This window comes from Thermothelomyces heterothallicus, assembly GCF_042370625.1.
Source record: "Thermothelomyces heterothallicus CBS 202.75 unplaced genomic scaffold P884_scaffold_3, whole genome shotgun sequence".
NCBI lineage: Eukaryota > Fungi > Ascomycota > Sordariomycetes > Sordariales > Chaetomiaceae > Thermothelomyces > Thermothelomyces heterothallicus.
The window spans coordinates 513,751-540,763 of NW_027192564.1; the positions used below are offsets into that span (position 1 = coordinate 513,751).

Sequence of the window (27,013 nt, forward strand, 5' to 3'; positions counted from 1 at the left end):
GGCAGGCTTCGCAAAGCCCGACCGAGGTTCCACCCAACAACCACAAAATCACCACATGGAGAGCTCAGCATCATGGCTCCTCGTGCGGGGTTTGACACGGAGCAGCTCCGGGACAAGGCGCGCAAGGATCTGCTCCATCTCCTTGAGGGAGTAAGTCGATGCATTCGGTCGAGACGCGCCATGCTCCACGCTGGGCTCTGCGAGGCGCTGGACCGCTGAGACTGACGGGCAGTGCGTCGCCTAGGTTCGCGGCAAGAAGAACCTCGTGATTGAGAAGGAGCTGGCTGGTCCACTCGGTGTCGTGGTCAAGGCCTCCACTCTTCGCGACTACGGCGTCGACAATTTCTTCTTCCTGGAGAACAAAAATACAGACACGAGCCAACGGAATGTTGTGTTCGTCGCTCGCGGCGAGTCCGCCCGCAATGCTCATGCCATCGCAGGTGAGCACAGGATGGCTCCTCACCTCGTCCCCACCTCCCCCAACTTCCTATGCATCAAGTCCTCGGCTCTAGAGTAGACAGCGCCGAGCTCTCACTCCACTCAGCGTTTGTCAGTCAGATGAGCCGGATACGAAGCCAATCGGGCCTGGCACCTACCTATACTCTCACTAATCGTCGCATGACATGCCGTTGAGAGCATCATAGTGTGCTGACAATCCCGCAGACCAGATCATCCGGTTTCAACGCGAGAGTCAATCACCTCACGAATTCCACATCTTCTGGGTGCCTCGGCGGACTCTGCTGTCGGACAAGGTGCTGGAGGAAGCCGGTGTTCTGGGTGACACCAACGTCGCCGAGCTGCCCCTCTTCTTCTTTCCGCTGGAAACAGATGTCTTGTCGCTCGAGCTGAGCGATTCCTTTAGGGATCTGTACCTCGCGAAAGACCCAACCCCTCTCTTCCTGCTCGCCCGTGCCCTGATGGGGATCCAGCAGAAACACGGCCTGTTTCCTCGCATCATCGGCAAGGGTGACAACGCTAAACGAGTAGCCGATCTTCTCATCCGCATGCGGCAGGAACTGCTTGCGGATGAGGACGCAGCCGAGGCGGACACGGCCGGGCTATCCCCCAGCACTACTATCGAGAACGTCATCATAATCGACCGTGAGGTCGATTTTGTCACGCCGCTTTTGACACAACTCACCTACGAGGGTCTTATAGACGAGGTGTTTGGGATCCAAAACAACCAGACCGACGTCGATTCGACCATCGTTGGTGCCGTGGCGCAGCCGACAGGGGCGGGTACGTCGTCAGCCGCCCCGTCCAACAACGGGCAGTCGCGAAAGCGCAAGATCCAGCTGGATGGGTCGGACCCCTTGTTCGCACAGCTTCGCGACTCTAATTTTACTGTCGTCGGCAATCTCCTGAATAAGATAGCCCGACGGTTGAAGAGTGACTACGAAAGTAGGCATAGCTCCAAGACGACGGCGGAACTCAAAGAGTTTGTAAAGAAGCTTCCTGGATATCAAGCTGAACAGCAGAGCTTAAAGATCCATACGGGCCTGGCAGAAGAGATCATCAAGTACACGCGGACTGAGAGGTTTAACAAGTTGCTCGAGGTCCAGCAGAACCTGGCGGCAGGTGCGGATCCCTCGGGGCAATTCGATGCGATCGAGGAGCTTATCGCCCGTGATACCCCATTACCCCAAGTCCTCAGGTTATTGTGCATCTACTCGTGCATCTCTGGAGGGATCAAGACCAAAGAACTGGACCATTTCCGGCGGCTGATCCTGCAGGGATACGGATATCAGCACCTCCTTACCCTCCATAACCTAGAGCGCCTGCAGATGCTCTTATCTAGAGCGTCGCCCTTGGCGTCGATGATTCCCATGACTGGTTCCGTGGGTGCCCAGGGTACCAAGACTAATTATACATACCTGCGGAAACAGCTGCGGCTCATCGTGGACGAAGTGAATGAGCACGACCCCAACGACATCGCCTACGTCTACAGCGGCTACGCACCGCTCTCCGTGCGGCTCGTGCAGTGCGTGTTGCAAAAGCAGTACCTGCTCTCCATCACCCGAGGCAGCTCGGCAGGCGGCGCATCGGGTGCGGCAGCGGGAGGTGCACAGGGCTGGCGGGGATTTGACGACGCCGTGAAACACGCCCGCGGGCAGACGTTCGACGAGGTTCAAAAGGGCGAAGACAAGGCAGTTAAGGCGCGGGCTCTGTTGTCGGGCAGCGGCGAAAAGAAGACGGTGTTTGTTGTGTTTGTGGGCGGCATCACATTTACAGAGATCGCGGCGCTGAGATTCCTGGCGAAGCAAGAGGAAGGTATGTTGGGGCTACGGCCACGATCCGGACCCCAATGAGGACGTGATCACTAACATATGTGCTCGGTCGGGCAGCACGGAGAAACTTTGTCATATGCACTACCTCGATCATTAGCGGGAACCGAATGATGGATGCCGCGATAGAGAGAGGGACGTTCGAAAAGAGCAGCCCACAGGCTGCGCAACAAGCGCGATGAATTGCGATACCCGAAGAAACAATGCATTCTAGCAGTATATGGCGACCTGGACTTAATACGGGTGATCTCAAGAGGCTCAACTGGGAGGTTGGGGGGGGGGGGGGGGGACGCGATATAGAGCAGCTCTCTGTGAAACGAGACAGGATCTAGTCCTCGCCCCAGGGCCCCAGGTGTGCCGGATGAGGAGTTGGGAACTCCGAAAGGCGACCGAGCCCGAGTCTTGTAAATCGTGGGGAGCCGAGATGGGGTCCCTGGCAGCCGAGGTTTCCACGGAGTTAGGGTCGAGGTAGCTTTTCGATCAGGCAAGTAGCCCAGGTCAGGCACCTGGTAGCTAAGACATGAGGGAGGTTGTCTTTCTAGTGGTTGTTGGGGGGTCTTACTGTCTTGCAGAAGGCGCTCGGGTTTACCCTCACGTGATGGCGCCATGCCTGAAATGGTGGCTTCAATGCAGCGAGTCAGGCGGGCCCAGGCTCAAAGTTGCGCTGCAGTGGAGATCAGCTAACTTGCACCGTCACCCGAGTACGGATTACTCCTCGTCCCACCAAGACGACAGCCACCCTGGGGTGTCGAGGCGCAATTCCTCAGTGACAAAATTTCCTAATTTGTATCATTGACCTTGGAAGGCAACCGCATCCCGAGCGTATTCGAATGGCACAGAGTGCATGATGGGCGATATGTGTGTTCGAGGTACGGTGATGTGCAATTCCCTAGCCTAACGATTGGACATTGGCACGCCAGTCTTTTCTGAAGCATCGATTCTCTGACACGCACCCTTGACCTTCACATATCACTTTCCCCCCGTCATCCGTCCATGTCCTGAAGAAGCCATGCTGATGCGTGCAGAGCAGAGTTTCGGGCCCTCTTTCTCTCATAACCACAGCCGACGTCCATCTGACATTCTGCTTATAAGTTCGCTGGGTTGTGGCACTCCATCGCTCCTCATAACTGAATCCTTCCGTGCCTTATATAGCCCGAGGCCGAGCGGCACCCGTCAGCACTGACGACCACGCCGGCCGCAAATATCACAGCCCAGTGACCCGCGGCCTCTAACGATATAATGGAAACCTCTCCGAAGTCCCGCGCTCGGTATTTTAGCGGTTCAGGAAAGGACCTTTCCAAGGGAACCGGGGAGACCGACCCACGCCGCTCACCACGCACTTCACTCGCCAGTCCCGCCAACCCCCCATCGCCACCCCCCAGCACCGGGTCGGACCTAGAGGCTACGTCCAAGGTGGTTCAGCACACTGCCGCGACCGGTTCAGAAGACATTGCTCCTGAGATTGTGGTCTGGACTGAGCACATGAACAACATGACGGGAGACTCGCCCGAATCGGCCACCTCACCGACCCCGGCCACTCCGGCCTCCGAGGAAAAGACAGTGTATGTCCTGTGGTCCTACCTGCTCCTCACCCACACTCTTCGTCTGCCGTTCTTCATGACGGGGCAGGTCTTGTCGTCTCATCCACACAGGCGCCCCCCCTCCCCCCCTTGGGCAGCTTCATACCAGTGCTTTAATTAATTCACAATCTCATGGCTGTCTGCTGAACCTATCACTAGAATACCAGCACCTGCTTCCCAAGCGCCGCCTCCGGCCGCGACGCCGTCGATTCCTGTCCAGAATGGGACCCCCCTAAAGGAATCCTCCTCGTTATCCTCGCTCTCTTCTTTGTCCGACCAGTCCGATCTCTCGTCCCACGCGCCATCAGGATCGAGCAAGGCTACTACCCCTGTCGACCACGACGTCCTAAGAGAGGCTCCGGCCCCTGGTGTTGCATGTCCTAGCCAATCGACTGGCACACCGAGGCGGAAGTGGGATGTACGGCCCAAGGTCTCCATTCCCTCCGACCTGCCCCTCCCCGAGTATGCGATGCAGTGCGTCGCAGCAGCCGAGGCGTCGAGGCTCAATCCTTACTCACTCCACCAAGAAGAGTATCTGATGCTGCGGGACCACATTAGTCATACCCAAGTGACTACCTACCTGAACATCAGGAATGGTGTCTTGCGGCTCTGGGTCAGGAACCCGCAGATTCCAGTCACCCGCGAGGAGGCTGTCGGTTGTGCCAAGGACCCGAGATGGTTCGACGTTGCAAGCCTCTGTTTCGACTGGCTTGTCCGCCGAGGTTACATCAACTTTGGATGTGTCGAGATACGGCCACCGCGTAAACACAGCAAGCAGAGCGAATCGCCCAGTCGCAAGCAGAGAACCGTGGTCGTCATCGGAGCGGGGATGTCTGGCCTTGGCTGTGCGAGACAACTCGAGGGCCTGTTCTTGCAGTACGCGAAACAATTCCGCAGCATGGGCGAGGAGCCGCCCAGAGTGATCGTCCTCGAAGGCAGGAACCGGGTGGGCGGCAGAGTTTACTCCCGATCTTTAAAGTCGCGGCCGAAACAGATTCCAGAACACTTCGAGGGGATGCGATTCACAGCCGAGATGGGAGGCATGATCATTACCGGCTTTGAGAGGGGCAACCCCTTAAACATCCTCCTCCGAGGGCAGCTTGGCCTCGCCTACCACTTCCTAAGGCCAGAGACCACCCTATACGACTCGAACGGCAAACCGGTAGATCTGCATCGAGACCAACTAGTGGAGAACCTCTATAATGACTGCCTCGACCGAGTCAGCGAGTACAAGTTCAAGCAGCCTATCTCGAAGTTGATCGAGGGTAACAGAGATCTGATTGACGAGGGCAAGGACAGCTCAGCTGAAACGCACAAGACAATACGGCAAGCAGAAGAATCCGCCGCGGCCCAGCCGTATGCCGTACCCGTCTCAGAGCAGAACATGGCGCCCCAGGTGAATCTCGTGCCAGTGTCAACCGATAGAGCCACCGGAAAGATACACACAGAGCCGGGGACACCGGGCGCCCTCAAGGCGGCGCACAAGGCAAAGTTAATAGGCTGGACACTGAAACAAGGCGTGAGTGAGGACGCGGACATAGATTTGGAAGCAGCAACCAAAGAGCCCAACGCCACTCTCGGGAGCGTGACAGACAAGATGATTGCTCAGTACAGGAGCCTGCTGGACCTCACCGCGCAAGACTTCAGGCTCATGAATTGGCACATTGCCAACCTCGAATACAGCAACGCAATCAACTATCATCAGCTCAGCCTCCAAGGGTGGGACATCGACGCCGGCAACGAATGGGAGGGCAGCCACTCCATGGTTGTAGGCGGTTATCAAAGCGTGCCGAGGGGTCTCATGCAATTGCCTACGCCGCTGAACGTGAAACAAAGATCTCCCGTCAGCAAGATCACGTACACGTCCGACAGTCCTACAGGCCCCGCGACGGTGACTTGCGAAGATGGCTCTACTATAGAGGCCGACTTTGTCGTAAGCACCATCCCGCTGGGAGTGCTGAAGCACGGGAGTGTCAAGTTCGAACCCCCGCTACCGGCTTGGAAGTCAGACGCCATTGGCCGCCTCGGCTTCGGCGTCCTGAATAAGGTCATCCTGGTCTACAAGGAACCATTCTGGGATGAAGACCGCGATATCTTTGGCGTGTTGAGGAATCCGACCAACCGTCACAGCCTGGACCAGAATGACTATGCTTCCCAGCGGGGCCGCTTCTTCCAGTGGTTCAACGTCACCAAAACCAGCGGCCTGCCCGTCCTGATTGCTCTGATGGCTGGCGACGCCGGTTTCGACACCGAACAGACCTGTAACGACGATCTCGTCGCCGAAGCCACCGACATCCTGCGCAGCGTCTTTGGTCCCAGGGTCCCTCACCCTATCGAGGCGGTCGTCACGCGTTGGGCGTCCGACAAGTTCGCTCGCGGCAGCTACTCATCCGCGGGACCGGACATGAAGGCCGACGACTACGACACCATGGCCCGCCCGATCGGCAATCTCTTTTTCGCGGGCGAACACACCAGCGGCACCCACCCCGCCACCGTTCACGGCGCATATCTCTCGGGTCTCCGAGCTGCCTCCGAAGTACTTGACGCCATGCTCGGCCCCATCCAGGTGCCCACCCCGCTCATCCTGCCCAAAGACTACCCCCCTTCTTCTTCTTGTTCTTCTTCTTCTTCTTCGTCCTCCCTCCTCGGGAGCAAGCGCAAGGCCGGTTTTCTAGAAACAGGCCCGTCCGCAAACACCACCGCCACCAAAGAAGTCACCGCCCGCGCCCGCCTCGAAGCCTACGAGGCCCGTCTCTGGGAGCACATAACAGCACACCTCGGCCCGCGCCCTCTCCCGCCGCCCAAGCCCGCCACCAACGCCTACATCTTTTACAGCAAAGCGCACTACGACGACGCGCGAAGGCGCCTCGAAGCCGGCCGGCGCTCCGGAGGGAAGGGCAGCGGCAAAGGTGGAGGCAAGCCGTCGCCTAACGAGGTGCGCGTCATGAGCGCCAAGATGTGGCGTGACGCGAGCGAGGAGGAGAGGAAGCCGTATCTGGAGATGGCAGAGGAACAGAAGCGGGCGTATACGGCCGCGCTGGAGGCGTGGAAGGTTGCTGCGGCGGAGTGGGATGGCAAGGCGGAAGAGGTGAGGGGAAAGTGGGTGCGGGAGAACCCGCTTCCTGCCGCTGAAGGTGGTGACGGCGACGTTGCAGAAAGGAGGAGGAGTAAGGCCAAGGTGGAGAGTTATGCCGAGCTTGATAGTGATGTGGAAATGGAGGCCGATGGGGAAGCGGATGCGGGGGCGAGCGACGAGATGGATGTGGACAGCGCCGAGGACGCGGGGGGCTCGAGCCGGGGAGGAAAGGTAACGGGGAGGGCGATGGCGGAGTGAGTGAGCGCCAACCACCCTCTCCCACCCCTTCTCTCTCACCTGGCCCGTTTTCACCTTGACCTATTGTGTAACTGTGTGATATGTATACATTGTTTCTAGTGGCCCATTGTGGCCTCGATGTTTGACGGCGTCATGAGGCTGCGCACAGAATCGAATGGTTTTTTTTTGCGGACCAAGTTTTGCGGCTTTTTGTTGCTGGGGACATTGGAAGGTATGGAAGGTGGATCGGTACATACATATTAGCGAGACTATGATATATAATAGCGACCCGTACATGTACTATATGGCCCTGCAAGAAAAAGCGGCTGCCTGTCTGCGATGATGGAGGTTTTTTTTTTTTTTCTTGGGGGGGGGTTGACGGAGCCAGGGTAGTAGAGAATGGAAGTTGGATCTTGAAGTAATCACTAAGGGACGTAAGGGACGGCAGCTGACAAGGAATTATTTTATTAGTGCTCACCGCAAAGAGAGATTGCGTATCGCAGGGGCAAATGGTTTCCTGAAATGCAGAATAAGATCGGAAAGAAAGTTTGTATTGGAAGGCGTTGGTACACTGAGGGCCGGATGCAGGGCGAAGTCTCTGCTGCTTGATATACAAAGGGGAGAAAAAACTCCCTTCTTCTCTCTACTGTGGTGCTTTACGCAGGTGAGAAAGAACGAAACCCGTCGCCGCTGCAACCCGCGCTCTTTTTCTCCCCTCGGTCTATGGGAATTACGCGCTCTGAAACCCCTTACATGTCCTCCGAGGCAGTAGCACCAGTGATAATCTCGACCAGTTCGCCGGTAATGACGGCCTGGCGGGTGCGGTTGAACAGAATCTGGTACTTGTTGATCATCTCGCCGGCGTTCTTGGAGGCGTTCTGAAGATTATCGAGGTCAGCTCCGCGGAGGAGAGGCCAGAATGAGGGGAGGGAAGCGACTCACATCCATGGCGTTGCGACGGGCCGAGATCTCGCAGGCGTGGCCCTCAGTCAGAGCCCAGTAGAGGGAGTTGGCGAGAGTGTACTCGCGGAGGTTGGAAAGCAGCTCCTCATCAACCTCGAAGGCGGCGAAGTTGGCTAAACGATGCGGTCAGCGCCGTGCGTGGAAAGCGAGCCAATATCATGATACTCAACGTACGGGACGCAGCAATGGCCTCCTCATTGAAAGCCGTGATGACAGCGGGCTCGTAGCTGGTGGCGTTGATGAACTTGTTGTAGACGATCTCGATGTCGGAGTAGTCGCCGGGGAGCTGGACGATCTGGTCGGCGATGGCCTGGGCCTCGGCAAAGGTAGGGACGTCCTTGCCAACGCCGGCGAAGTTGAGGACGATGTTCTTGGCGTTGGTGCGCTGCAGCTGCGAGCGGCATTTCTCGCCAAGGATGACGAGGTCGAAGTTGGAGTCCTCAAGCGACCTCCGGCGGATGTAGCGAGAAAGGCCGGAGTGAATACCACCGCAAAGACCCTTGTCGGAGCTGCAGACGACCAGCAGCTTCTTCTTGCCCTCGCCCTCGAGCGACTTGGTCTCGGCCGACTTGAACACCTCGTTGCTAGTCTCGCCGTACTTGCGCGAGTCGCCCATGGCGCGCTGGGCACGCGTCAGCTTGGTCGAGGCAACGATCTTCATCGTGTTGGTGATCTTCTCGATGTTGCGAATCGACTTGAGGCGGCCCTCGATTTCACGCAGCGTCGCGAAGGTGGCTGTCGGAGCGGCCGCTCTGCGCGTGGTCGTCGTCGGTTAGCCGGGATTCTCTTCGTCATTGCATCAAGGCTCCTATCCATCGCCTCCTCCGTCCTAAACGCTCTGTAAAAAGTCTTCCGGCCCTCCCTCAACCTCGCCCCCATCTCCCCTCCCAAATCCACCTCACCTCATCGGCAGCTCCAGTCAGTGGCAGGAGGTCACGTACCGGGACGAGACGGCAGCACCGGCCCTCAGCGCCGGGCGGGCAGCTCGGGACAGCATTGCGAAATGAGATGCTGCACTATTTCAAAGAGACCGTCTCTGCTGGCTGTGGCCCCGGTTGACCACGGTGTGTGCTGGCGTCAATTGATCGGGTAGTTTGAGGTCAATTGAACGCAAGTCTGCAATTGGCGTGAGAGGTTTGCTGCTGTCGGCTCCACTTCCTTCCGCTTCCTGTTCGTGCTCGTGCACTCAAAGCCGCCCTTTTTCCCGGCAGCTGGCGATTGGCCGGTGGAACCAAGAGAAGACATTTGCTTAGTCAGATTGTGGCTCGCTCCACTTCACTCGTTGCTGGGAAGTCCCTCCCCTGCCCGAACCTTCTCTGCGTGCCACGGTGGCCGACTTTTGGTAATTTTCCCACTGATTACTCCGTATTCCGTACATACATACATACCTGACAAGACGAAAGTAATGGTTCATCCCCGGAGCCTGGGCAGGCTGACGCTCGGGTTGCTTGCGAAGTGGAGCCCCGAAGATTCCAATCTTTAACCTCACTCTCGCCCCAAGTTCTGGCTCGTTGAATCCCCTCCTTTTCCCTCCCGGCCGTTCTGCCTTCCTCCTTCTCTTTCTTTTCTTTCGCTACCTCTTATCTTCCCCGCTGCCGCGCCCTCCCGAAGACCGTATTTGATTTTGATTTCCCCCGCTCAGTTCACCGTGCCTCGGTTACCTATACAAGTTGCCGCGACCTTCGCAGCGTTCCAGTCGTTCTGGACTCGGGCTCAGCCACCTTAAAGTTTAGCTGATCCGACCGAATCACCACCACCAACCCTCTTTCCAGATTGCACCACGACCTCAATCGAAAACACCTGCAGTCAACATGCGTCCCGATAGCTCAGACGACGACGTCCCCCTTGCCAAAGCCAGTCACGGTAAGTTTGTTGTCGACATAAATACGCAACACCGCGCTTTCCCCCCTTTGATATTCACAATGCACGAAGGTGCCTCGATGGGTCCTACGTTCATGCGCATCGCGTCTTCGGAGCGGCACCCCTTCAGCTTTGCCCAGATTGTTGCTGGCAAGACTTACCCCCAGAGTACCAGCCGGACTAACCGACGCTCTTTTCTTGTAGCATCCGCTCCCACGGTATCGCCCTCTGCCGACCGCGAGATGGACGAGTCTGCATCTAAAGCGCGCCCTGCGCCTCCGGGCGTCTCAATTCGTCATGGCCCGGTCAGTGACCAGATGGATGTCGACTCGGCACCCAATGGGACCGTCAAGCGCAAATCTCGCAGCTCGGCTGGGCAACCAGTTCAATACAAAGAGGAATCGGATAGTGACGACGGCGCTCCATTGGTAGGATTGCCCACATCCTCTGCCGGAGTTTCCACAGATGAGTGTGGGCTGACCAACTCAGGCGAAACGGCAAAAATCGCAACACCAAAAAGCCGAGCCAGACAGCGACGATGAGCCAATCGCCAAGAAGAATGGCTCGAAGCTGCCTCCATCCGTCAAGGACACGGCAACCCTCGAATCATCTGATGACGACCAACCACTAGGGACAAAGATTGCGCAAAGGAGGGCAAACATTGAGAAGGCCGCTGCGAAGGAAGCCAAATCCATCCGGGCTGACGCGAAGACAAAGAAGGCCACGCCTCGGAAGTCGATCAAGGAAGAGTCCGACGATGAGCCGCTGGCAAAGCCCAAGAAGCGCCAGTCGAATGGCGTCTCATCTGCGAAAAAGACCAACGGTGTTAAAAAGGAGCCGGATTCTGATTCTGATGCCCCCATCGCAAAGAAGGCCAAGAAGGCCGCTCCGCCACCTAAGAAGGGCAAAGATAATGCGGCCGCCAAAGACGCCAAGCCTGTGAAGGAGGAGCCGAAGGAGGAGTCGAAGGAGAACAGCGAAGGGGAAGAGGAGGAAGAATACCGGTGGTGGGACGAGCCGAAGAAAGAAGATGACACGATCAAGTGGACGACGCTTGAGCACAATGGTGTGCTCTTTCCCCCTCCATATGAGCCACTTCCCAAGCACGTGAAGCTCTACTACGACGGGAAGCCCGTTGATCTACACGTTGACGCAGAAGAAGTTGCGACTTTCTTTGGCTCCATGCTTCACTCGACGCAGAACGTCGAAAATCCAGTTTTCCAGAAGAACTTTTTCAACGATTTTAAGGACATCCTGAAGAAGACCGGCGGCGCCAAGGACTCGGACGGCAATCCCGTCGACATCACAGAGTTCAAGAAGCTCGATTTCACCAAGATCTATGAGCACTACAAGGCGATCAGCGATGCGAAGAAGGCACGTCCCGCCGCTGAAAAGAAAGCGGAGAAGGCCGAGAAGGAGAAGTTAGAGGCTCCTTACATGTACTGCAAGTGGGATGGCCGCAAGGAGAGAGTGGGCAACTTTCGCGTTGAACCTCCGGGCCTCTTCCGCGGCCGCGGCGAGCACCCCAAGACTGGTACTGTAAAAAAGCGTGTGATGCCCGAGCAAGTTACCATCAACATTGGGAAGGAGGCGAAGGTTCCCTCTCCACCTCCTGGGCACAAGTGGAAGGCCGTCCAGCACGACAACAAAGCGACCTGGCTCGCCATGTGGCAAGAGAATGTCAACGGTAACTACAAGTACGTGATGTTGGCTGCGAACAGTGCCATCAAGGGACAAGCAGACTACAAGAAGTTCGAGAAGGCTCGGGAGCTCAAAAAGCACATCGACCGCATTCGCGCCGACTACACAAGGGAGCTCAAGAGCGAGGTCATGGCAGACCGGCAGCGTGCCACTGCCATGTATCTGATCGACAAGTTTGCGCTCAGAGCTGGAAATGAAAAGGACACGGAGAATGAGGCCGAGACGGTCGGCTGCTGCTCGTTGAAATACGAGCACGTCACCCTCAAAGAACCCAACACTGTGATCTTTGACTTCCTGGGTAAAGACAGCATTCGCTTCTACAACGAATTCACCGTGGATCGTCAAGTCTTCAAGAATCTCAAGATGTTCAAAAAGCCTCCCAAGGTGGAGGGAGACGACATCTTCGACAGGCTGACGGTAAGCTGGACGGCATACCGCATAACCGGTAGACTTGGTTTGCTAACATCCTCTTCGCAGACTTCCCAATTGAATAAACACCTTTCCAGCTACATGCCCGGGCTTACGGCCAAGGTTTTCCGTACCTACAACGCGTCCTGGACCATGTCGCAGCTCCTCAAGAACCTGAAGGTGGAAGACAGGACCATGGCCGAGAAGATCAAGCTCTACAATGACTGCAATCGCGAGGTTGCCATTCTCTGCAACCACAAGCGGACTGTTGGCGCTAGCCATGAGGCGCAGATGGAAAAGCTTGGCGATCGCATCAAGGGCCTCAAGTATCAGAGGTGGCGAACCAAGATGATGATGCTCGACCTGGACCCTAAGTTGAAGAAGAAGAAGGGTCCTGAATTCTTTGAGCTCGATCCCGAACTTGACCAGGCCTGGATTGAATCACACCAGCAGTTTCTTGCAAAGGAATTGCGGGAGAAGATTGAGAAGAAGTTTGCGAAGGACAACGAGAAGCTCGAGGCAGACGGCAAGCAGAAGCTGCCGGAGAAGGAGCTCAAGGAGCGCCTTAAGGCGGTCTCCGAGCTCGAAGCCAAGTTCAAGAAGGAGAACAAGACGAACAAAGTCGAGGCCGAGGGCAAGGGCGTCACTGTCGAAAAGTTGACAGCCGCTGTCGAGAAGCTGAACGAGCGTATAAGGACGCTCGAGTTGCAGTCGGCAGACCGCGAGGGCAACAAGGAGGTTGCCCTTGGCACATCCAAGATCGTGAGTTGCTCGCTCAGCGTTTGTTGCAAATCGCATGACCCTAACTCTGCTAACATCACTACTGTAGAACTACATCGACCCTCGTCTCACGGTCGCCTTCTCGAACAGATTCAACGTTCCTATCGAGAAATTCTTCTCCAAGACGCTCCGTGACAAGTTCAATTGGGCCATCCAGTCCGTGGGCAAAGACCCCACGTGGGAATTCTGAGAGCCCATTACCCGGTATGGGTTGCGTTGCCTTAGGCAATAGAGAATCAGATTTTCATACTTCTGCGGGTTCGAGATGGAGGGTGTACTCTGTTTGACCTTACAGACGCACGAACTATGATGCCTGGGAGAAAATGGGCAGCAGAGTTGGGGAAGTTCATAGCTGCGGCGTTGACAGACGGGGGCATGCGTCCTACTCCTTTTGATAGAAAGCGAAGTGGCCCCGAGGCGGAAGGGATCATTCATTCGCTATGCTGAAACGGGCCCTGGGGTTGGCCGACTGATCCCTAGCTCGAGATTCGTCGGGTCTAGGCTATAACACGAGCATGCCGTTTATGATTTCAAGGCGATGGATTTGAGCCGATGAACTGTCGTTGCATCTAAATCTGCGATCGTCTGTGGTTGTTTGTGCTTATGGAGTCTTGAATCAAGACCGCCATCCGAAACGCTCATCCACTAGATGACGTACATCGGTATGAAGTACTGCGCACGAGTATTTCCGAGCTCGAACGGTTTGCCTACCCTATCAAGTTGCCTGAGAATTCCGCTCTCTCTATGCCCACTGTCAAATGAAGTTACTGCTGCCGTGAATGCCCCGTAACGCCGTCAAATGCACCCTGGTCTCTCTCTATCCAACTATGCTCCCGATGCGCTAAAAGAAGAAGGAAAAAAATAACAGGCAAAAAAAAACCCACCCCATTGTTTCAGAGGAAAAGAGGCAACGTAGCAGCCGCTACCAGCAAAGCAACGCGGCGAGGACGAGGAGTCCAAGCAGAAGTCCGTCTCGTCTCGCGGTCGACGCACTGCTCTCAGGGGGCGCATCGGTCGGCGCCCTCGCACCGCCAAGGGTCGACATTGTGCTCGTGGCGAGGGTGGTCTCACCGCCGCCGGAGCCCGCCGTTGAGGGCGAAGCAGAGAGCCCCCGCGAGAGGGAGGAGGAGGGTTGTGCTTCGGGGAGTGCCTGGACCAGGTTGTCAGCATCTTTGCGAACAGACAAAAGAAGAGACGCTCTTGAAGAAAAAAAAAAAAGAAAAAAAAGAAAAAAAAGAAGAGAGAGAGAGAGAGAGAGAGAAAACGCTCTCAGGAGGTAATCTTTTTTCTTTTCTTCTTTGTTTCCTCTCTTCCCCCCCCCTTCTCTCTCTCCCTCTCCCCTCCTCTGTGTGAATGGTTGGTACGTACTTACAGTGCTCGACCCAATGGGCACGACCTTGCCCTCGGATGTCATGACCCAGCCGTCCGGGATGGGGCCGACGGTGCGGGAGGGGCCGGTGCTCCCGTCGGTGGCGGTGGTGCCGCCGCCGATGATGCCGCCGGGCGGGATGGTGGGGGAGAGGGAGTCGGTGGCGGCGGGGGCGCTGGCGGTGACGGAGACGGTGCCGGCGGCGCCCAGGTTGCCGTTGATCTCGCCGCCGTCGGAGCGGATGGACTGCCAGGTGCCCGACTGGTCGCCGTAGGTGTAGCGCTTGCCGGTGGAGTAGTCGGTCACGACGGCGGAGCGGACGACCATGGAGAAGGGCCCCTGGGAGTAGTCGGTCGGGCCGCGGGCCCACTCGATGGTGCCGGGCGGGTTGGACGGGTCGCCGCCGGACCAGGCGCCGAACTTGACCTGCATCGGGGTCTGCGGGTACTCGCCGTTGGCCTCGTCGAAGGTGAGGGTGCGGACGAGGGTGCCGCCGACGTACCAGGCGATGCGGTCGGCGGTCCAGTCGATGGTGTAGGTGATGAACTCGGCCTGGTTGTTCGGGGCCGGGTTGAACTGGCCGCGGTTGTAGGTGGTGGTCTGGCCCTTGCTGAAGTAGTTGGTCTGGACCTCGGTCGAGTCGGCGCCCAGCCACTCCATGTCGATCTCGTCGAGGGCGTCGGACAGCAGCACGAGGGAGCTGACGATGCCGGCGCCCGGGGCGGCCTTCATGGTCACCTCGACGCGGCCGAACATGATGTAGAAGATGCTTGTCAGCTGCGGCGCGTCGCCGGAAGAGGCGACGGTGAAGCTGACGCCGTCCTCGCCGTAGGTCGGCACCCCCCCGCTAGGGACGAAGGAGTTGACCTCCCCCTCGGCGAAGTCGACGTGTATCGTCATGCCCAGTGCCGTGTCGGCCGGGCAACTTGCTTGGGTTGATGTCAGTGCGGGCCACGCGTGGGAGGGGCGTGAAAAAGGGGGGGGGGGGGGGGACTGGGCGAGTTGCCCGGATGACGGGGACATGGAACGGGAACTCACTTGATGTTAATGGGTTGCATGCCGACCAGGTCTGAGCAAATGTTGATCTGCTCAGCAGAGCCACCGCCGTGGCTGCTGCTCTTCCCCATCCCCGGCTGAACAAGAACATCTTGTGGGAGATCCGACGCCGAGCGGCAAACGGGAAGAAGGTCGTCCGAGGGACTGTTCCGTGTGAAACCCCTCCGTATGAAGGTCCCTTCGTGGCAAGCAAGAGTATTTTGTTTTGTCTATTTTTTTAGAGGATAAAAAAGAAAAGAAAAAAAATAACCCCAGAGCAAGAGATAAATAAAGCGCACTACGCCTTCGCCAGAGCTGGAGATAATAGGGAGGTACGGATAGCTTCCACCCTGAAAGGATGACCTGCTGGCGGATGTTCCCTATCCGCCCTTTCACGGAGTACTGTGTCTGGTATTCCGTACAATTAAGAAAACTTGCGAGACTTGCGCTGCAAGTTTTGGGCTCCCGGTTTTAACAAAGGGACCAACAGATCAGACGAAGGAGACACTCGACATCACCAGCCTCCTGGAATTGTCGTCATCCCAAAGTGGGCTCTCGGATGCCATTTCGGGCCTCGTCTCCATTGTGTGAGTGGGAGGAGGTTGGGAAGTCTTGGCAGGCTACAGAACCACAAGAGCGAGCTCAGCTCTCTTGTGCTGGTGGCTGGGAGTCTTGGCATTACCGGGTCTCCGAGCCCCGCTTTTGACTGCATTCAGGACTCGTTGGTTGATGAGCGGCTGGCCCTTCGGCATTCTTTGAAGGCGGTTTAAGGCAAGGAGACGTCAGCACTCCGTAAATAATAATAGCATGCTTAGGCTCGCCAGGGTATTTCGTATTTGTTTTGCTCTTTTGAGAGTATTCCTTTGTTGTTGTTGTCTACCTCTTTCCCCCTATTTTCTTTCTTTCCTTTCTCTCGCTTTCCCCCGTGATGCGCTTCGTGTCCATCGAAGCAGTAAGCAAGGGATGTGATGGGACTGTGGGAGTGATATGGCATTCACAGATTAGGCATCTAATTTCTTTGGATCCTCCTCCTCGTGGTCTATCGGTCATGCAAAAAGAAGTTGTGGAAGGAGCTATAGACTCAGCACACGAACAAAAATAAAAGTGGCCAACGCCATTGTTCAAATGCTTTTGTTGCGGTTCGTTTCCCTCGAGGAGTACTCACCTCGGCACATCAAGAACCTCGGGAGATCGAAACTCTCTCGAGCAGCGCCCAGGCAAGCTGTCTTCCGTGGCGAAAAAGGAGCATGCCTGGAGTACAACAGTTGGGCCATGTTCTGGCCAGACAGTAACATTTTTCGGCAGCAATTCTCACGGCATTCGTATACCCCATCCGTCGATCACTCAGATTACGGACGGCCCTGCCATCTTCGGCCATCAAGCATAGAAAACGTATCTAGTCGGGTCATCCATCCCTCACATCGCCAGTTACGCCAGCTCGAAGTGAACGCGAAGTGTGCTTCCGTACGGGTCGTGAACATTTGACCGACGAGACGACTAATGACCGAGTTTCACTTCCTGGCAACTCAACCCCAAAGCCGCGCCTTCTCCTCGTCTTGACCCGGCCCCGTAGGATTGGTCTTCAGATACTTGTACACGCTATGGCCCGAGATGCTGATGGCCATGGCGGCACACGTTGCCCACGGAAGATAGCCCAGCAAGATCAAGTGGAGACGGGCCCCGACGGCGTACCCGATCATGGCAACGCAACCTAAGAGGATGAGGTAGATGACGAACTGGAACGGGTCCTGGTCTTGTCTCCGGTATGTAAAGGAGGAAACGCAGCAGCCGAACACCAGGCAGGAAAAGAGCATGAGGCCGGGGGATGGGCGGAAGACAGATGGGCCGGCGGCGTCTTCGGCTCCGTTATGCGGACCGGATACCTGGTTATTTACTCGACCGGTTAGCCGAACAAACGTTCCCAAATCGAGCCGACTAGCACTGACTCCGTCACGCTTTTCCATCATTTCATTCTGGACGGTGTATTCCCACATGGCGACGCTGCAGAGAGAGCAGATGGCGATTTCGAGCACCTCCGATACACGGTATCGAGGGCTCGAAATCGGGTCTGCCACCCCCGATCTCGGTTGTTGACAACGAGACCGCAAGTCCATTGGCTAGGTGAGAAGCGTCCTAGGATGTCGGCGGTTCGTTCAGGTGCCGAAGAGTACCCGTCTAGGCGGTCTGGGAGATGTGAACCGGGCTGCCATCATCAATGATGGGGACGAGCAGTGGGCTGGGTCTTTTGTAGGCTCAACGAAGGTCCTCGGATGCCGTCGGATGCCGTCGAGTTGTCGACACGGCATCCGAAGGCCCGAGTCTAATTGGTGTGATTGCGCATTTGCGAACTTACGAGCGCCGGGCAATTGCATCTTATCGGTGTGTGGATCGAGGCTGCTCGCTCGATCCGGATCCAGAATGAGCGCATGCATGCGGGGAAGAACGGGCGAGGGTGGGCAGGCGAGGCTCGCATTGCCCTGTTGCTCCCGTCGCGCACCATGACTTAAAGGCGAAGGCGAAGGCGAGCCAATTGGCGCTGCCTTTTCTGCCTCGTCGGCGCCAGGGCTGATCGAGCGGCTGACGACGCTCACCGAGAGTCCAACCGGTTCTGCAAACGCCATACTTTTCAGCCACAAGCTGGGCGAACCATGGCGGACCATTGGGATGCCCTGGATAGCTCATGACAAACCGCCTGCTCTCCCCACGCTTCCGAATCTCCCAGAAGGTTCGCGATCAAACCCCGCGCCGTCGACCGATTCGTGAATGCAAAATGCTGGGGACAATTGCAAACCGCAGCGAACCGGAACGTCTTCGATACAAAAGGCGGCCTCTCAACTCTCGACTTGGCCGGCCAGGGATTGTAGTGCGCAGGCTACAAGTGTGCCACCGCTCACCTCGACGGAGAGCCTCCCACCACTACTGAGAAAGCGGCCTGGAGCCGAGTTGTTAGTCATTCTCTTAATTACACTATCCCGCCCGGCCCGCGCTCTTTTGATCTATCTATTTCTTGCCCTACCAACGCTCTTTTCGAAGCCAACAGGAAGCTCGTATCCCTGATTGACCGGAACGGTTGTGCAGGCAGCAGTTCAAGGCTTCCGTCCCAGCCCAGACGATCAAACCAACTCATGATCAACGCTCCCGCCATGGAGCAAGCCCGCTCCCTTGGGAGCCAGAAGGCCCGAAGCCAGAAGCTCCGCCATGCCATCAAGATCGTGGCCTGCGGTGGCATGATTGGCACTGCCATCCTGTTTCCCCTCGCAGACGTCCAGGGCCTCTGGTTTCGCGCCTTGTAAGGCCATGCCGCAGCTCTCAGGACCAGGTTGCTAACAGAGGACCCAGGACGCCCTCTATCTTCATTCTAAGCGCGCTGGGCTTCCATGCACTACACCTGGAACCCTTCATCAGGTAATGGTCCCGGAAACCGCGGGCCATAATCAGGGTTATTGTCCCATATGCGTGCTGACCGTTTCCTTCCCTTCCAGATATGGACGCTTTACTGTTCCCGCGGCCCTCGCCTTTCTTCTCGTTGCTGTCCTGGCAGCTGGATCTGCGAGGGAGGAACTCATCCCGTGGCTGCCGCTCTTCATTGCCTCGTCGAGCCTGACCACAGTCGCCATGGACGACATCTCGCAGCGTATCGGGCTCCGGCCTGCTTCCCTCGGTAGGGATGACGTGCCGTCTTGGACATCCACGGACACGTGGAGCAATTATTCCCTCCGGTCCGTGTCGACCCAGCAACGGCCGCAGTCGGTACTCGCGTCCACTCTGCACGATCCTCTCTTTTTCGCCCGGCATGGGCCCCCCTCTAGAATGTCCCAGAGGACGTACACAAACGGCACCGACATTACCCTTTCCGGCATCGCGCCACAGTTGCGATCTCACTGGGATGCCCAGACACTAGGTTATTTTTCAGCGACTGCTCCGCCAAACGGAGAACACCCGGTTGGGTTTGGCCCGCGGACTGCAAGTCCGGAACGACGAATGAACTCAGACTCTGACCCGGAACTTGACTCGGACGCCGATACGGTAGAGTCCAGCTACCCCCTGCTCACGCCTCGAAGAGGTTTAATTCTCTGAGATTCTTTACGGGAGTGTAACCTTGGTGAAGAAGAGACTGTTTGTCATTCAGCATGACGAATGCATCCTTCCTTTTTCATCTCTTCTGAATGATGCGGTCGTCTCGTCCATGGATCAAAGCACCGATCCCCAATACGATTGATCTATTGGTCAACGCCCGATACGTGCTACGCACTCTTGCTCCCTGTGAAGACTTTCCTTTCAGAACCGAAACTCCCAACAGAAGCGGCTGCTGAAGGCGCGGTGTGAAAGAAAGAGGGGACACCCGCGGTTCCCCTTCGAGGGCCACGAATGGTTAACATCCTGTAGCAAACAAACAGTCATCACTCACCGATTCCTCCCGGCTTCTATATTTTTTTCTTTCTTTCGGTTCTTTTCTTTCCTTTTTCTTTTGCTTTACTTTTTCCGGGAGTTGCGTGCATCCAAAATGATCATGATCCAGGGTGGCTGGGTGGCGGCCTGTTTTCATCGTACAAATGCATACGTCGGTAGCTGTAGAGCTTAGAAATTATATGCAGACGCATCCGTAACACACACACACACACACACACACACACACACTCTCTCTCTCTCTCTCTCTCTCTCTCTCTCTCTCTCTCTCTTTGTGCCATGTGCCAGGCAGCAATGAATCGGGAGGATGGCCAAGCATCTAGTGTGCGAGGAAGCTCCTAAGAAGATTAAGAGGAAGGAGAGAGGAGTACGAGAACTGGAAAGGAGGAATGCGTGCTTGAGAATGTGGTGCTGGATTTTTCCACGTACACGCTTCTCCTCGATCCGATATTGTCAGCAGTCTTAAGGTACCTTGAAAGGAAAGGCATGTATAATTACACAGAGCATCGAGACTGCGCAAGTGCTGCGGCCACTAAGGAATACTTACACATAATCTCAAGAATCGGTCTGTGTCTTTTGCTCTGGCGTTGGTGGTGGAGCTCAGTTCTCGGCGACTTACCAGCTCGAATCAGTCCGATTCTCCATTACGTACTGGCAGAATGGCGGTGTTACTACCCCGAACACTACAGTGGTCACAAGGACGATTTGGGTCCAAAGGTTTAGTGGCTTATCGGGGCTACACACGGCTACCCTCGGGGCCGGGACCCCCCCCGGAATTGGCCCTGGCCATTCGTTGGTCCCCTCTCGGTTCCGCTTCTACGTAGTAAGTTGAAACTTAAGTTATCTGTTTGGACGATTATTATCAAAGAGGAGAGGGGTCATTTGTCATTTTCCCAGCCGTCTATCAAAGTGCACCCCTTATCTTCCCGCAGACGCCATAGTCATTCCCATCTGAATCCCGCTGGCCACCTCATCCCCAACCCTTCCCTCTTCCATCCCCGTGCTGAACTTGCAGAAGTTCCCACCCCCACTCCGCAGTGCCGTGCCCGCCCCCGCCAAAATGCGGAGCGCAATCCGGAACGGCGCCTTCCGGGGCCTCCCGTCGCTCAACTCGGCTCCGCTCCGCCCCGGTGCCAACGGCCTCCGGAACCATGTGCCGCGCCGGCTGTTAGTGCCCCCATCGGCTGCCTTACATTCGAAATCCCCCGACCGCTCCGAGGCCTTGGCCCCGGCTGCCAAGCTTCCCGAAGCCGAGTCGGTGCCGGCGGTGGCGCCCCGGGAGCGCATGTCCATTGCCGACATCAAGGAGCGGCGGGCCAAAGCCGGGCGGCTCATTGCGCCGACAGCGGCGTACAGCGATGCTGACATGTTCAAGGCGCCAGTGTGTACCCTAACCCTGGTCTCATATCCCGACCACCTCCCCCCCCTTTTCTCTTCCCCCGTCACCCCTTCACCCGACCCGACCTAGTACATACATGACACCGGGGCCAGTATGAGCAAGAAGGTACAGAACCAGGCGCTGTAGCTAACACCAATTACCATGAGCAGACGACCGGCAAGCCCAAAGCCAAACGCTGGGACCGTACGTTCCCCCCCCCCCTCCAAAAAAAAAATCCCCCTTGACCACGCACCCCCTCTTGTTTGCCCCTTATTCTCTCGGGGAGCTAAGTGCTTACTATTGCGGCAGACTACCTGACCGAAGAATCCCTCTCCCGGGAGCCTTGCAAACTCAAACAAGCCGCCAAGCACCTCAAGACCCCCGGCCTCATCTCCCTCGGCGGCGGCCTCCCCTGCCCGGAGTACTTCCCCATCTCCTCCCTGACTCTGCACGTGGCCACGCCTCCGGACTTCTCCGAGGCCGCCACGCTCGAAGGAGGGGGCGAGGACATCACGATCGGCAAGTACGACGCCGGCTTCTCTAAGCCCTCGACCACGTCCACCCCGTCGACGCCGCCCGGGACGGGGGAGCCCAAGTCGGAATACGACCTCTCGATCGCGCTCAACTACGCGCAGGCGTCCGGGTCGGCGCAGATGACGCGCTTCGTGACGGAGCACGTCGAGCTGGTGGGCGTGCCGCCCTACGCGGACTGGCGGACGTGCCTGACGGTCGGCAGCACGGGCGCGCTCGAGCAGGCGCTGCGCATGCTGCTGCGCGCCGGCGACACCCTCGTCACCGAGGAGTTCTCCTTCTCGACCGCGCTCGAGACGGCCGCCCCGCTCGGCGTCGGATTCGCCGGCGCCCCCATGGACGAGGAAGGCCTGCTCCCGGACGGGCTCGACGCCCTCCTCACCGGCTGGGACGACGCCGCCGGGAGGAGGAAGCCGCACGTGCTGTACACGGTGCCGTCCGGGCAGAACCCGACGGGGGCGACGCAGAGCGAGCGGCGGCGGCGCGACATCTACGAGGTCGCCCGGCGGCACGACCTCTTCATCATCGAGGACGAGCCGTACTACTACCTGCAGATGCAGGAAGGGCCGGCGCCCCCGCCGCGGACCGTCGACGACTTCCTCGACCGGCTGATCCCGACCTACCTGAGCATGGACGTGGACGGGCGCGTGCTCCGCATGGACTCCTTCTCCAAGGTGGTGGTGCCCGGCTCCCGGATGGGCTGGATCACGGCGCCCGAGCAGATCGTCGACCGCTTCGTCCGCCACTCCGAGGTCGCCAACCAGGGGCCCAGCGGCTTCTCCCAGGTCATCCTGCACAAGCTGCTCGACGAGCGCTGGGGCCACGAGGGCTACCTGCGCTGGCTCATGAACCTGCGCCTCGAGTACACCAAGCGCCGCGACGTCATGGCCGCCGCCTGCGACGAGTTCCTGCCCAAGGAGGTGGTCAGCTGGAACCCGCCCAAGGCGGGCATGTTTGTAAGTTCTTTTTTTTTTCTTTTCTTTTTTTCCCCCCCTCTCCCTTCTCCTTTCCCGTTCTTTTATGCATGGGCGCCTCTCTCTGTGTGTGTGTGTGTGTTGGATGCTGACGGAACGACAGCAATGGCTCAAGGTCAACCACGAGCTGCACCCGCACGCATCGACCAAGAGCATCCTGGACATCGAGGAGGAGATCTTCGACAGCTGCATCGCGAAGGGCGTCCTCGTGGCCCGCGGGTCCTGGTTCCGCGCCGAGCAGGACAAGCCCCCGTCCGGGCTGTACTTCCGGACCACGTTTGCTGCCGCCTCGCCGGACAACATGAGGGAGGCCATCAGGCGGCTGGGAGAGGCAATTAGGGAGAGCTACCGGATGTAAAATTCCAAGATGAATTGAAATTGTTTATCTATGGTCCCTGGCACTGTCGGCACTTGGACAACGGCAAGCGACCCCGAGTTCGGCAAGTTCTCATGTCCCGGAGGACGCAAAATGGAACAACAACTACAACTACAACAACAACAACAAAAAAAAGGGAACGTCATTGACGTTAATGAGTATCATACATCCGGATTTCGCCAACGGTAATCATCATCATCATAAAGACATAGCGAAACCCGATAAGGGACTGTCATTTGCCCTGCATCCCTGCATCAAAAACCTCCGCTCTAACCTCCTCTCGACATTTATTTTCCCTTATTTTTTTCTTTTTCCTTTTTTTTCTCCCCTTTCACTTCTCCGTCCTCGCCTCCCACAGACCGACCCTAACGCCCTCGGCGGGCTGCAGCACGATGTCGGCCTTGAGGCCGGGGTGGCGGTGGGTGTAGTTGTCGATGCGGTCGTAGCGCTGGAACAGCCTGGTCAGGACGTAGGCCATCTCGGTGAGGGCGAACTGCTGGCCGATGCAGATGCGCGGCCCGCCGTTGAAGGGGATGTACTGCCAGGGGCGGGGCTGCCAGGTCGCCCAGCGGTCCGGCGAGAAGGCGTCGGCGGGGGCGGAGGCGGCGCCGGCGCCGGCGCCCGCGCCCGGCGGCGGGTACAGGTCCTCGCGGCGCTGCATCACCAGCGTCGAGTAGGCGATCGGCGTGTCCTTGAGCACCTTGACCGGCTCGAGCCCGTCCGGCCCGCCCCCGCGCGGCAGCGTCGTGTCTCGGAGGGCCAGGCGGACGCTAGGTAGGTAGGGGCCCCGTGTTCGTCAGCATTGCTGTACTTCTTCTTCTTCTTCTTCTTCTTCTTCTTTGCCGTCTGTCTCCTTTGGTAGGACGGATAGGGGAATATGGGTAAAAAAAAAAAAAAAAAAAAAACTCACTTGAAGGGCACGACCGGGTACAGACGGAGGGTCTCATTCATGACGCTCTGGAGGTACTTCATGCTCTTGAGGTCTTCGTAGGTGGGCGGCCTGGTGGGGCCGACGACGGACAGGATCTCGGCGCGCAGCTTCTCGAGGACGTCCGGGTGGCGGGCCAGCTCGTAGACGGTCCAGGACAGGGTGCAGGCGGTGGTGTCGCGGCCGGCGAGCAGGACGGCGATGAGCTGGTCGCGGAGCACCCGGCGGTCGCGCGTGTAGCCGGCGAGGGCGTGCAGGAAGGTGTAGCCGGCGTCGCTCTTGGACTTGCTGGCCAGCTCTTCGGGGCTCAGGCGCAGGGCGCGCTCGATGTACGTGTTGATGAAGTTGTTGATCACCTTCATGCTCCGGTTGAACTGGCCGCGCGGTACGAGCCCGTTGAGGGCGCCGGCGCGGGAGATCAGGCTCTGGATCCGCTGGACCTCGCCGAAGGCATAGGCAAATTCCTGATGCGGGTGGCTCGGAGAAGGTCAGACTTTTTTTTTTTTTTTTGCGTATTTGGAGACGTTGGCCAGACCAGACAAGTAAGAAAGAGGAGAACGAAAAAAAAAAAAAAAAAAAGGGGGGGGGGGGGGGGGGGGGGGGGGGGGGGGTGGGTTTTTTTTTTTTTTTTTTTTTTTTTTAGGGGGGGGGGGGGAAAAAAAAAAAAAAAAAAAAAAAAAAAAAAAAAAAAAAAAAAAAAAAAAAAAAGGGGGGGGGGGGGGGGGGGAGGGGGAAGAGGGTTGTTTGCGGTTATGGCAGGTCGACGACGACGACAACAACAACAACACACCTGAGCGACTTGACATCGTGGCCCAGCAGGAACTCGGTGGCCGAGTCGAGAGTGAAGCGGAAGAACAGGTCGCTGATCTCGACGGGCTTCCCGTTGCCGGCGTCGATGTCGACCGGCTGGTTCTCGCCGTCGAGGGCGCCTCCGTTGGCGATGGCGCGGAACAGGATCCGCATGTGTTTCTCGAAGACGTGCAGGTCGCTGACACGGTCCCTGATGAACTGGGGGCGGATCAGCTGGCGGCTGTCATGCCACAGGGCGCCGTCGGTGGTGAAGATGCTGTCCCCGAGGAAGGCTCGCCACTCCTGGTGGAAGGGCTCGCCCTTGCCGTAGTCGTTGAACTGGGTAGCCAGGATCGCCTTGATGTTCTCGTGGTCGGCGGTGAAGACGATGCGGCGGCCGGCGATACGGCCTTCGACCGTGTATGCCCCGGCCTCGCCCAGCATCTTGTTCCAGAAGGCGAGGTTCTGGTTCTTTTGCGCCGAGGTGACTGACCCCCAGAGGAAGTCGAGGCCTGGGCACGGCGTTAGTTCTCTCTCTCTCTCTCTCTCTCTCTCTTTCTCTGCAGCACTTGGGGTGCCCCCGCGGCGAGGGCCTGCTCACCGAATGGGAGCTTCGACTTGATCCGGGGCGCCCTTGTGCCCGGCATGCGAGCCAGCTTGATCTCCTGCCATGCTGGCCTCACCACGACGGCGACGATGACGTAGGCCAACAGGAGACCTGGGACGAGGATAAGGGCCGACTTGGCCGAGGCACGCTCGACGAGAGCCTCGGTGAGTCCCATTACGCCAGATGGCTCAACGAAATCGGACTGGCTTGAAGGGAAGAGCGGTTAGTTCACCGGTCCAGCCGGAACCGGTGAGCACAAGAAACTGTGGGCTAGCTAGCTGGCTAGCTTGCTGGCTGGTGGCCAGAAACGGCCCGGACTGCGTTTCCGAGTCTGAAGCGAAAGACGAGTCAAGCGGGAGAAGGTAGTGACGTGCCGGGCCGGGGGGGGCGGGGGGGGGGAAGCTGTCGAGCGACGGGACACAAACTGTGTCCCAGGGGTACTGTATGTGAGATGCGACCGGACGACAATTTGTAGGTTAGTGTGCCCGGCAGCGAGGTGGGACGACGAAGACGACTGGATTGCATCGGAGTCGGGTTATTCCTCGGGGCCCCGGCCCTTTTTGTCTTACTACTGTAGGGGGGAACACGGCCGAGGAGAGAGGAAAGCAGCCGGGCGGACCCGGGAGCCCGGCTGCGCGGGAGGGTAGAAGGGGGATGGGAAGGTCAATGGGCCCGAATCCCGTGTCTATCATTGGAACCTGGCGCAAGTATTTCTTGGAAGACCATAAGACCTCTCTAGGTCCAAGTGGGAGGCCAAAGCAGTGGCCCCGACACTACGCGAATGTGTCTTGTCCATGCGGATACGGAAACGTCCCGCGAATGGGCTACTCCCTGCTCTTCAGACGCTAGCCATCTCGTGCCAAGTGCTCGGAGACAAGCCGCGTATTACGCGTGCGTGTCTTCACGAGAAGGCCCGTCAACAATAGTGTACAGCCATCCCCTTTTGGTGTATACATAAGTACTCCCCACTCGGACCACCCACCCCCCTCTTCCCCTCTCGAACCGAGATCGAAGCGAACAAAAGAAGAGCCCCACCGTGTCGGAGAGGAGGCGAGTTCCATTGCTGTGGTCGCCGCCAAATAAACGCCTTGCCTCGAGACATGAAAGCCTCTTGGCACGGCTCTTGTTTCCGTCGCGGCGGTCCTTTGCGCCGTCCGCGGGCCCCGTCGCTACCCCACACCTCGATTCCACAGCGCCAGTGTATGTAACGATGCACGTAGTGTACGTACATACATACTGGGCTGTGCTGCGCTGCAACCCACAGCGCAGAGGGTGTGGTGTGTAACCAAACCAGGCAGTACCGAGGCTTCTCTTCCCCTTCTGCGCCCGTGGTGTAACAGACCGTTGCGAAGCGGGGAAAGGTTTGGAAATGAGCCCTCGTGCGCCCCGGCGATCCAAGCGTATCGACCATGCCCCGGCTCTTCTTGTCCGATGCAGATCCGGGGGCGAGGAAGCCTTGTACTCCACACTCGTGCGCGTCATGGACGGGTAGGTAGGTTAGTGCAGCGTACTGGTGGTAGTGTAGTTATTCGACTGTACAGTATATAACTACAGAATGTGTATTGTAGTTTTGTATGCACGTACGAATGCCCACACTCTCTATTATCCCCACTTTTCGCAACTTTTTTTTTGGAGTCAGGGCAGTCGTCGCTAGCGGTTGGGAAGGTGCTACGCTGGGCAAGCAAACAGAAGGTAATTAGTACGTTTATGTCATTCCATGATACATGAT

General features: G+C 57.6%; 10 protein-coding genes across 10 annotated transcripts; 6 read left to right on the forward strand and 4 right to left on the reverse strand.

Annotated features, from left to right (window-relative positions):
- Positions 1-63: 63 nt before the first annotated feature.
- On the forward strand, positions 64-2,548 carry P884DRAFT_217384 (Sec1-like protein). Its single transcript, XM_069439349.1, has 4 exons — positions 64-150; positions 245-440; positions 664-2,271; positions 2,346-2,548. The coding sequence occupies exons 1-4, from the start codon at positions 73-75 to the stop codon at positions 2,465-2,467; spliced, it is 2,004 nt and encodes a 667-aa protein (XP_069300479.1). The 5' UTR covers positions 64-72; the 3' UTR covers positions 2,468-2,548.
- Positions 2,549-2,600: 52 nt separating this feature from the next.
- Positions 2,601-3,384, forward strand: P884DRAFT_255355 (uncharacterized protein). The gene is made up of 2 exons (XM_069440979.1): positions 2,601-3,154; positions 3,316-3,384. Exon 1 carries the CDS (start codon positions 2,806-2,808, stop codon positions 3,079-3,081), a length of 276 nt encoding a protein of 91 aa, XP_069300480.1. The 5' UTR covers positions 2,601-2,805; the 3' UTR covers positions 3,082-3,154; positions 3,316-3,384.
- P884DRAFT_217385 (flavin-containing amine oxidoreductase-domain containing protein) lies at positions 3,145-7,465 on the forward strand. Its single transcript, XM_069439350.1, has 3 exons — positions 3,145-3,154; positions 3,316-3,847; positions 4,025-7,465. The coding sequence occupies exons 2-3, from the start codon at positions 3,525-3,527 to the stop codon at positions 7,197-7,199; spliced, it is 3,498 nt and encodes a 1,165-aa protein (XP_069300481.1). The 5' UTR covers positions 3,145-3,154; positions 3,316-3,524; the 3' UTR covers positions 7,200-7,465.
- Positions 7,466-7,572: 107 nt separating this feature from the next.
- Positions 7,573-8,894, reverse strand: P884DRAFT_255357 (ATPase, F1 complex, gamma subunit domain-containing protein). The gene is made up of 3 exons (XM_069440980.1): positions 8,316-8,894; positions 8,121-8,254; positions 7,573-8,056 (listed from the first exon to the last, which is right to left on the reverse strand). The coding sequence occupies exons 1-3, from the start codon at positions 8,800-8,802 to the stop codon at positions 7,928-7,930; spliced, it is 750 nt and encodes a 249-aa protein (XP_069300482.1). The 5' UTR covers positions 8,803-8,894; the 3' UTR covers positions 7,573-7,927.
- A 1,349-nt stretch (positions 8,895-10,243) lies between these two features.
- On the forward strand, positions 10,244-13,080 carry P884DRAFT_192948 (uncharacterized protein; the record flags this gene model as incomplete). Its single annotated transcript, XM_069437719.1, has 4 exons — positions 10,244-10,429; positions 10,491-12,119; positions 12,180-12,872; positions 12,940-13,080. 4 exons carry the CDS (start codon positions 10,244-10,246, stop codon positions 13,078-13,080), a joined length of 2,649 nt encoding a protein of 882 aa, XP_069300483.1.
- Positions 13,081-13,430: 350 nt separating this feature from the next.
- On the reverse strand, positions 13,431-15,858 carry P884DRAFT_255359 (glycoside hydrolase family 16 protein). The gene is made up of 3 exons (XM_069440981.1): positions 15,298-15,858; positions 14,263-15,188; positions 13,431-14,040 (listed from the first exon to the last, which is right to left on the reverse strand). Exons 1-3 carry the CDS (start codon positions 15,404-15,406, stop codon positions 13,813-13,815), a joined length of 1,263 nt encoding a protein of 420 aa, XP_069300484.1. The 5' UTR covers positions 15,407-15,858; the 3' UTR covers positions 13,431-13,812.
- Positions 15,859-16,512: 654 nt separating this feature from the next.
- P884DRAFT_236984 (uncharacterized protein) lies at positions 16,513-17,615 on the reverse strand. Its single transcript, XM_069440014.1, has 2 exons — positions 17,241-17,615; positions 16,513-17,177 (listed from the first exon to the last, which is right to left on the reverse strand). Exons 1-2 carry the CDS (start codon positions 17,406-17,408, stop codon positions 16,821-16,823), a joined length of 525 nt encoding a protein of 174 aa, XP_069300485.1. The 5' UTR covers positions 17,409-17,615; the 3' UTR covers positions 16,513-16,820.
- Positions 17,616-18,437: 822 nt separating this feature from the next.
- On the forward strand, positions 18,438-19,371 carry P884DRAFT_193178 (uncharacterized protein; the record flags this gene model as incomplete). The annotated part of the gene is made up of 3 exons (XM_069437733.1): positions 18,438-18,583; positions 18,634-18,699; positions 18,777-19,371. 3 exons carry the CDS (start codon positions 18,438-18,440, stop codon positions 19,369-19,371), a joined length of 807 nt encoding a protein of 268 aa, XP_069300486.1.
- Positions 19,372-20,601: 1,230 nt separating this feature from the next.
- P884DRAFT_236988 (pyridoxal phosphate-dependent transferase) lies at positions 20,602-22,987 on the forward strand. Its single transcript, XM_069440015.1, has 4 exons — positions 20,602-21,082; positions 21,250-21,283; positions 21,389-22,566; positions 22,688-22,987. The coding sequence occupies exons 1-4, from the start codon at positions 20,762-20,764 to the stop codon at positions 22,940-22,942; spliced, it is 1,788 nt and encodes a 595-aa protein (XP_069300487.1). The 5' UTR covers positions 20,602-20,761; the 3' UTR covers positions 22,943-22,987.
- P884DRAFT_236990 (cytochrome P450) lies at positions 22,988-25,459 on the reverse strand (the record flags this gene model as incomplete). The annotated part of the gene is made up of 4 exons (XM_069440016.1): positions 22,988-23,730; positions 23,871-24,365; positions 24,679-25,189; positions 25,279-25,459. The coding sequence occupies 4 exons, from the start codon at positions 25,457-25,459 to the stop codon at positions 23,292-23,294; spliced, it is 1,626 nt and encodes a 541-aa protein (XP_069300488.1). The 3' UTR covers positions 22,988-23,291.
- Between the last annotated feature and the right edge of the window lie 1,554 nt (positions 25,460-27,013).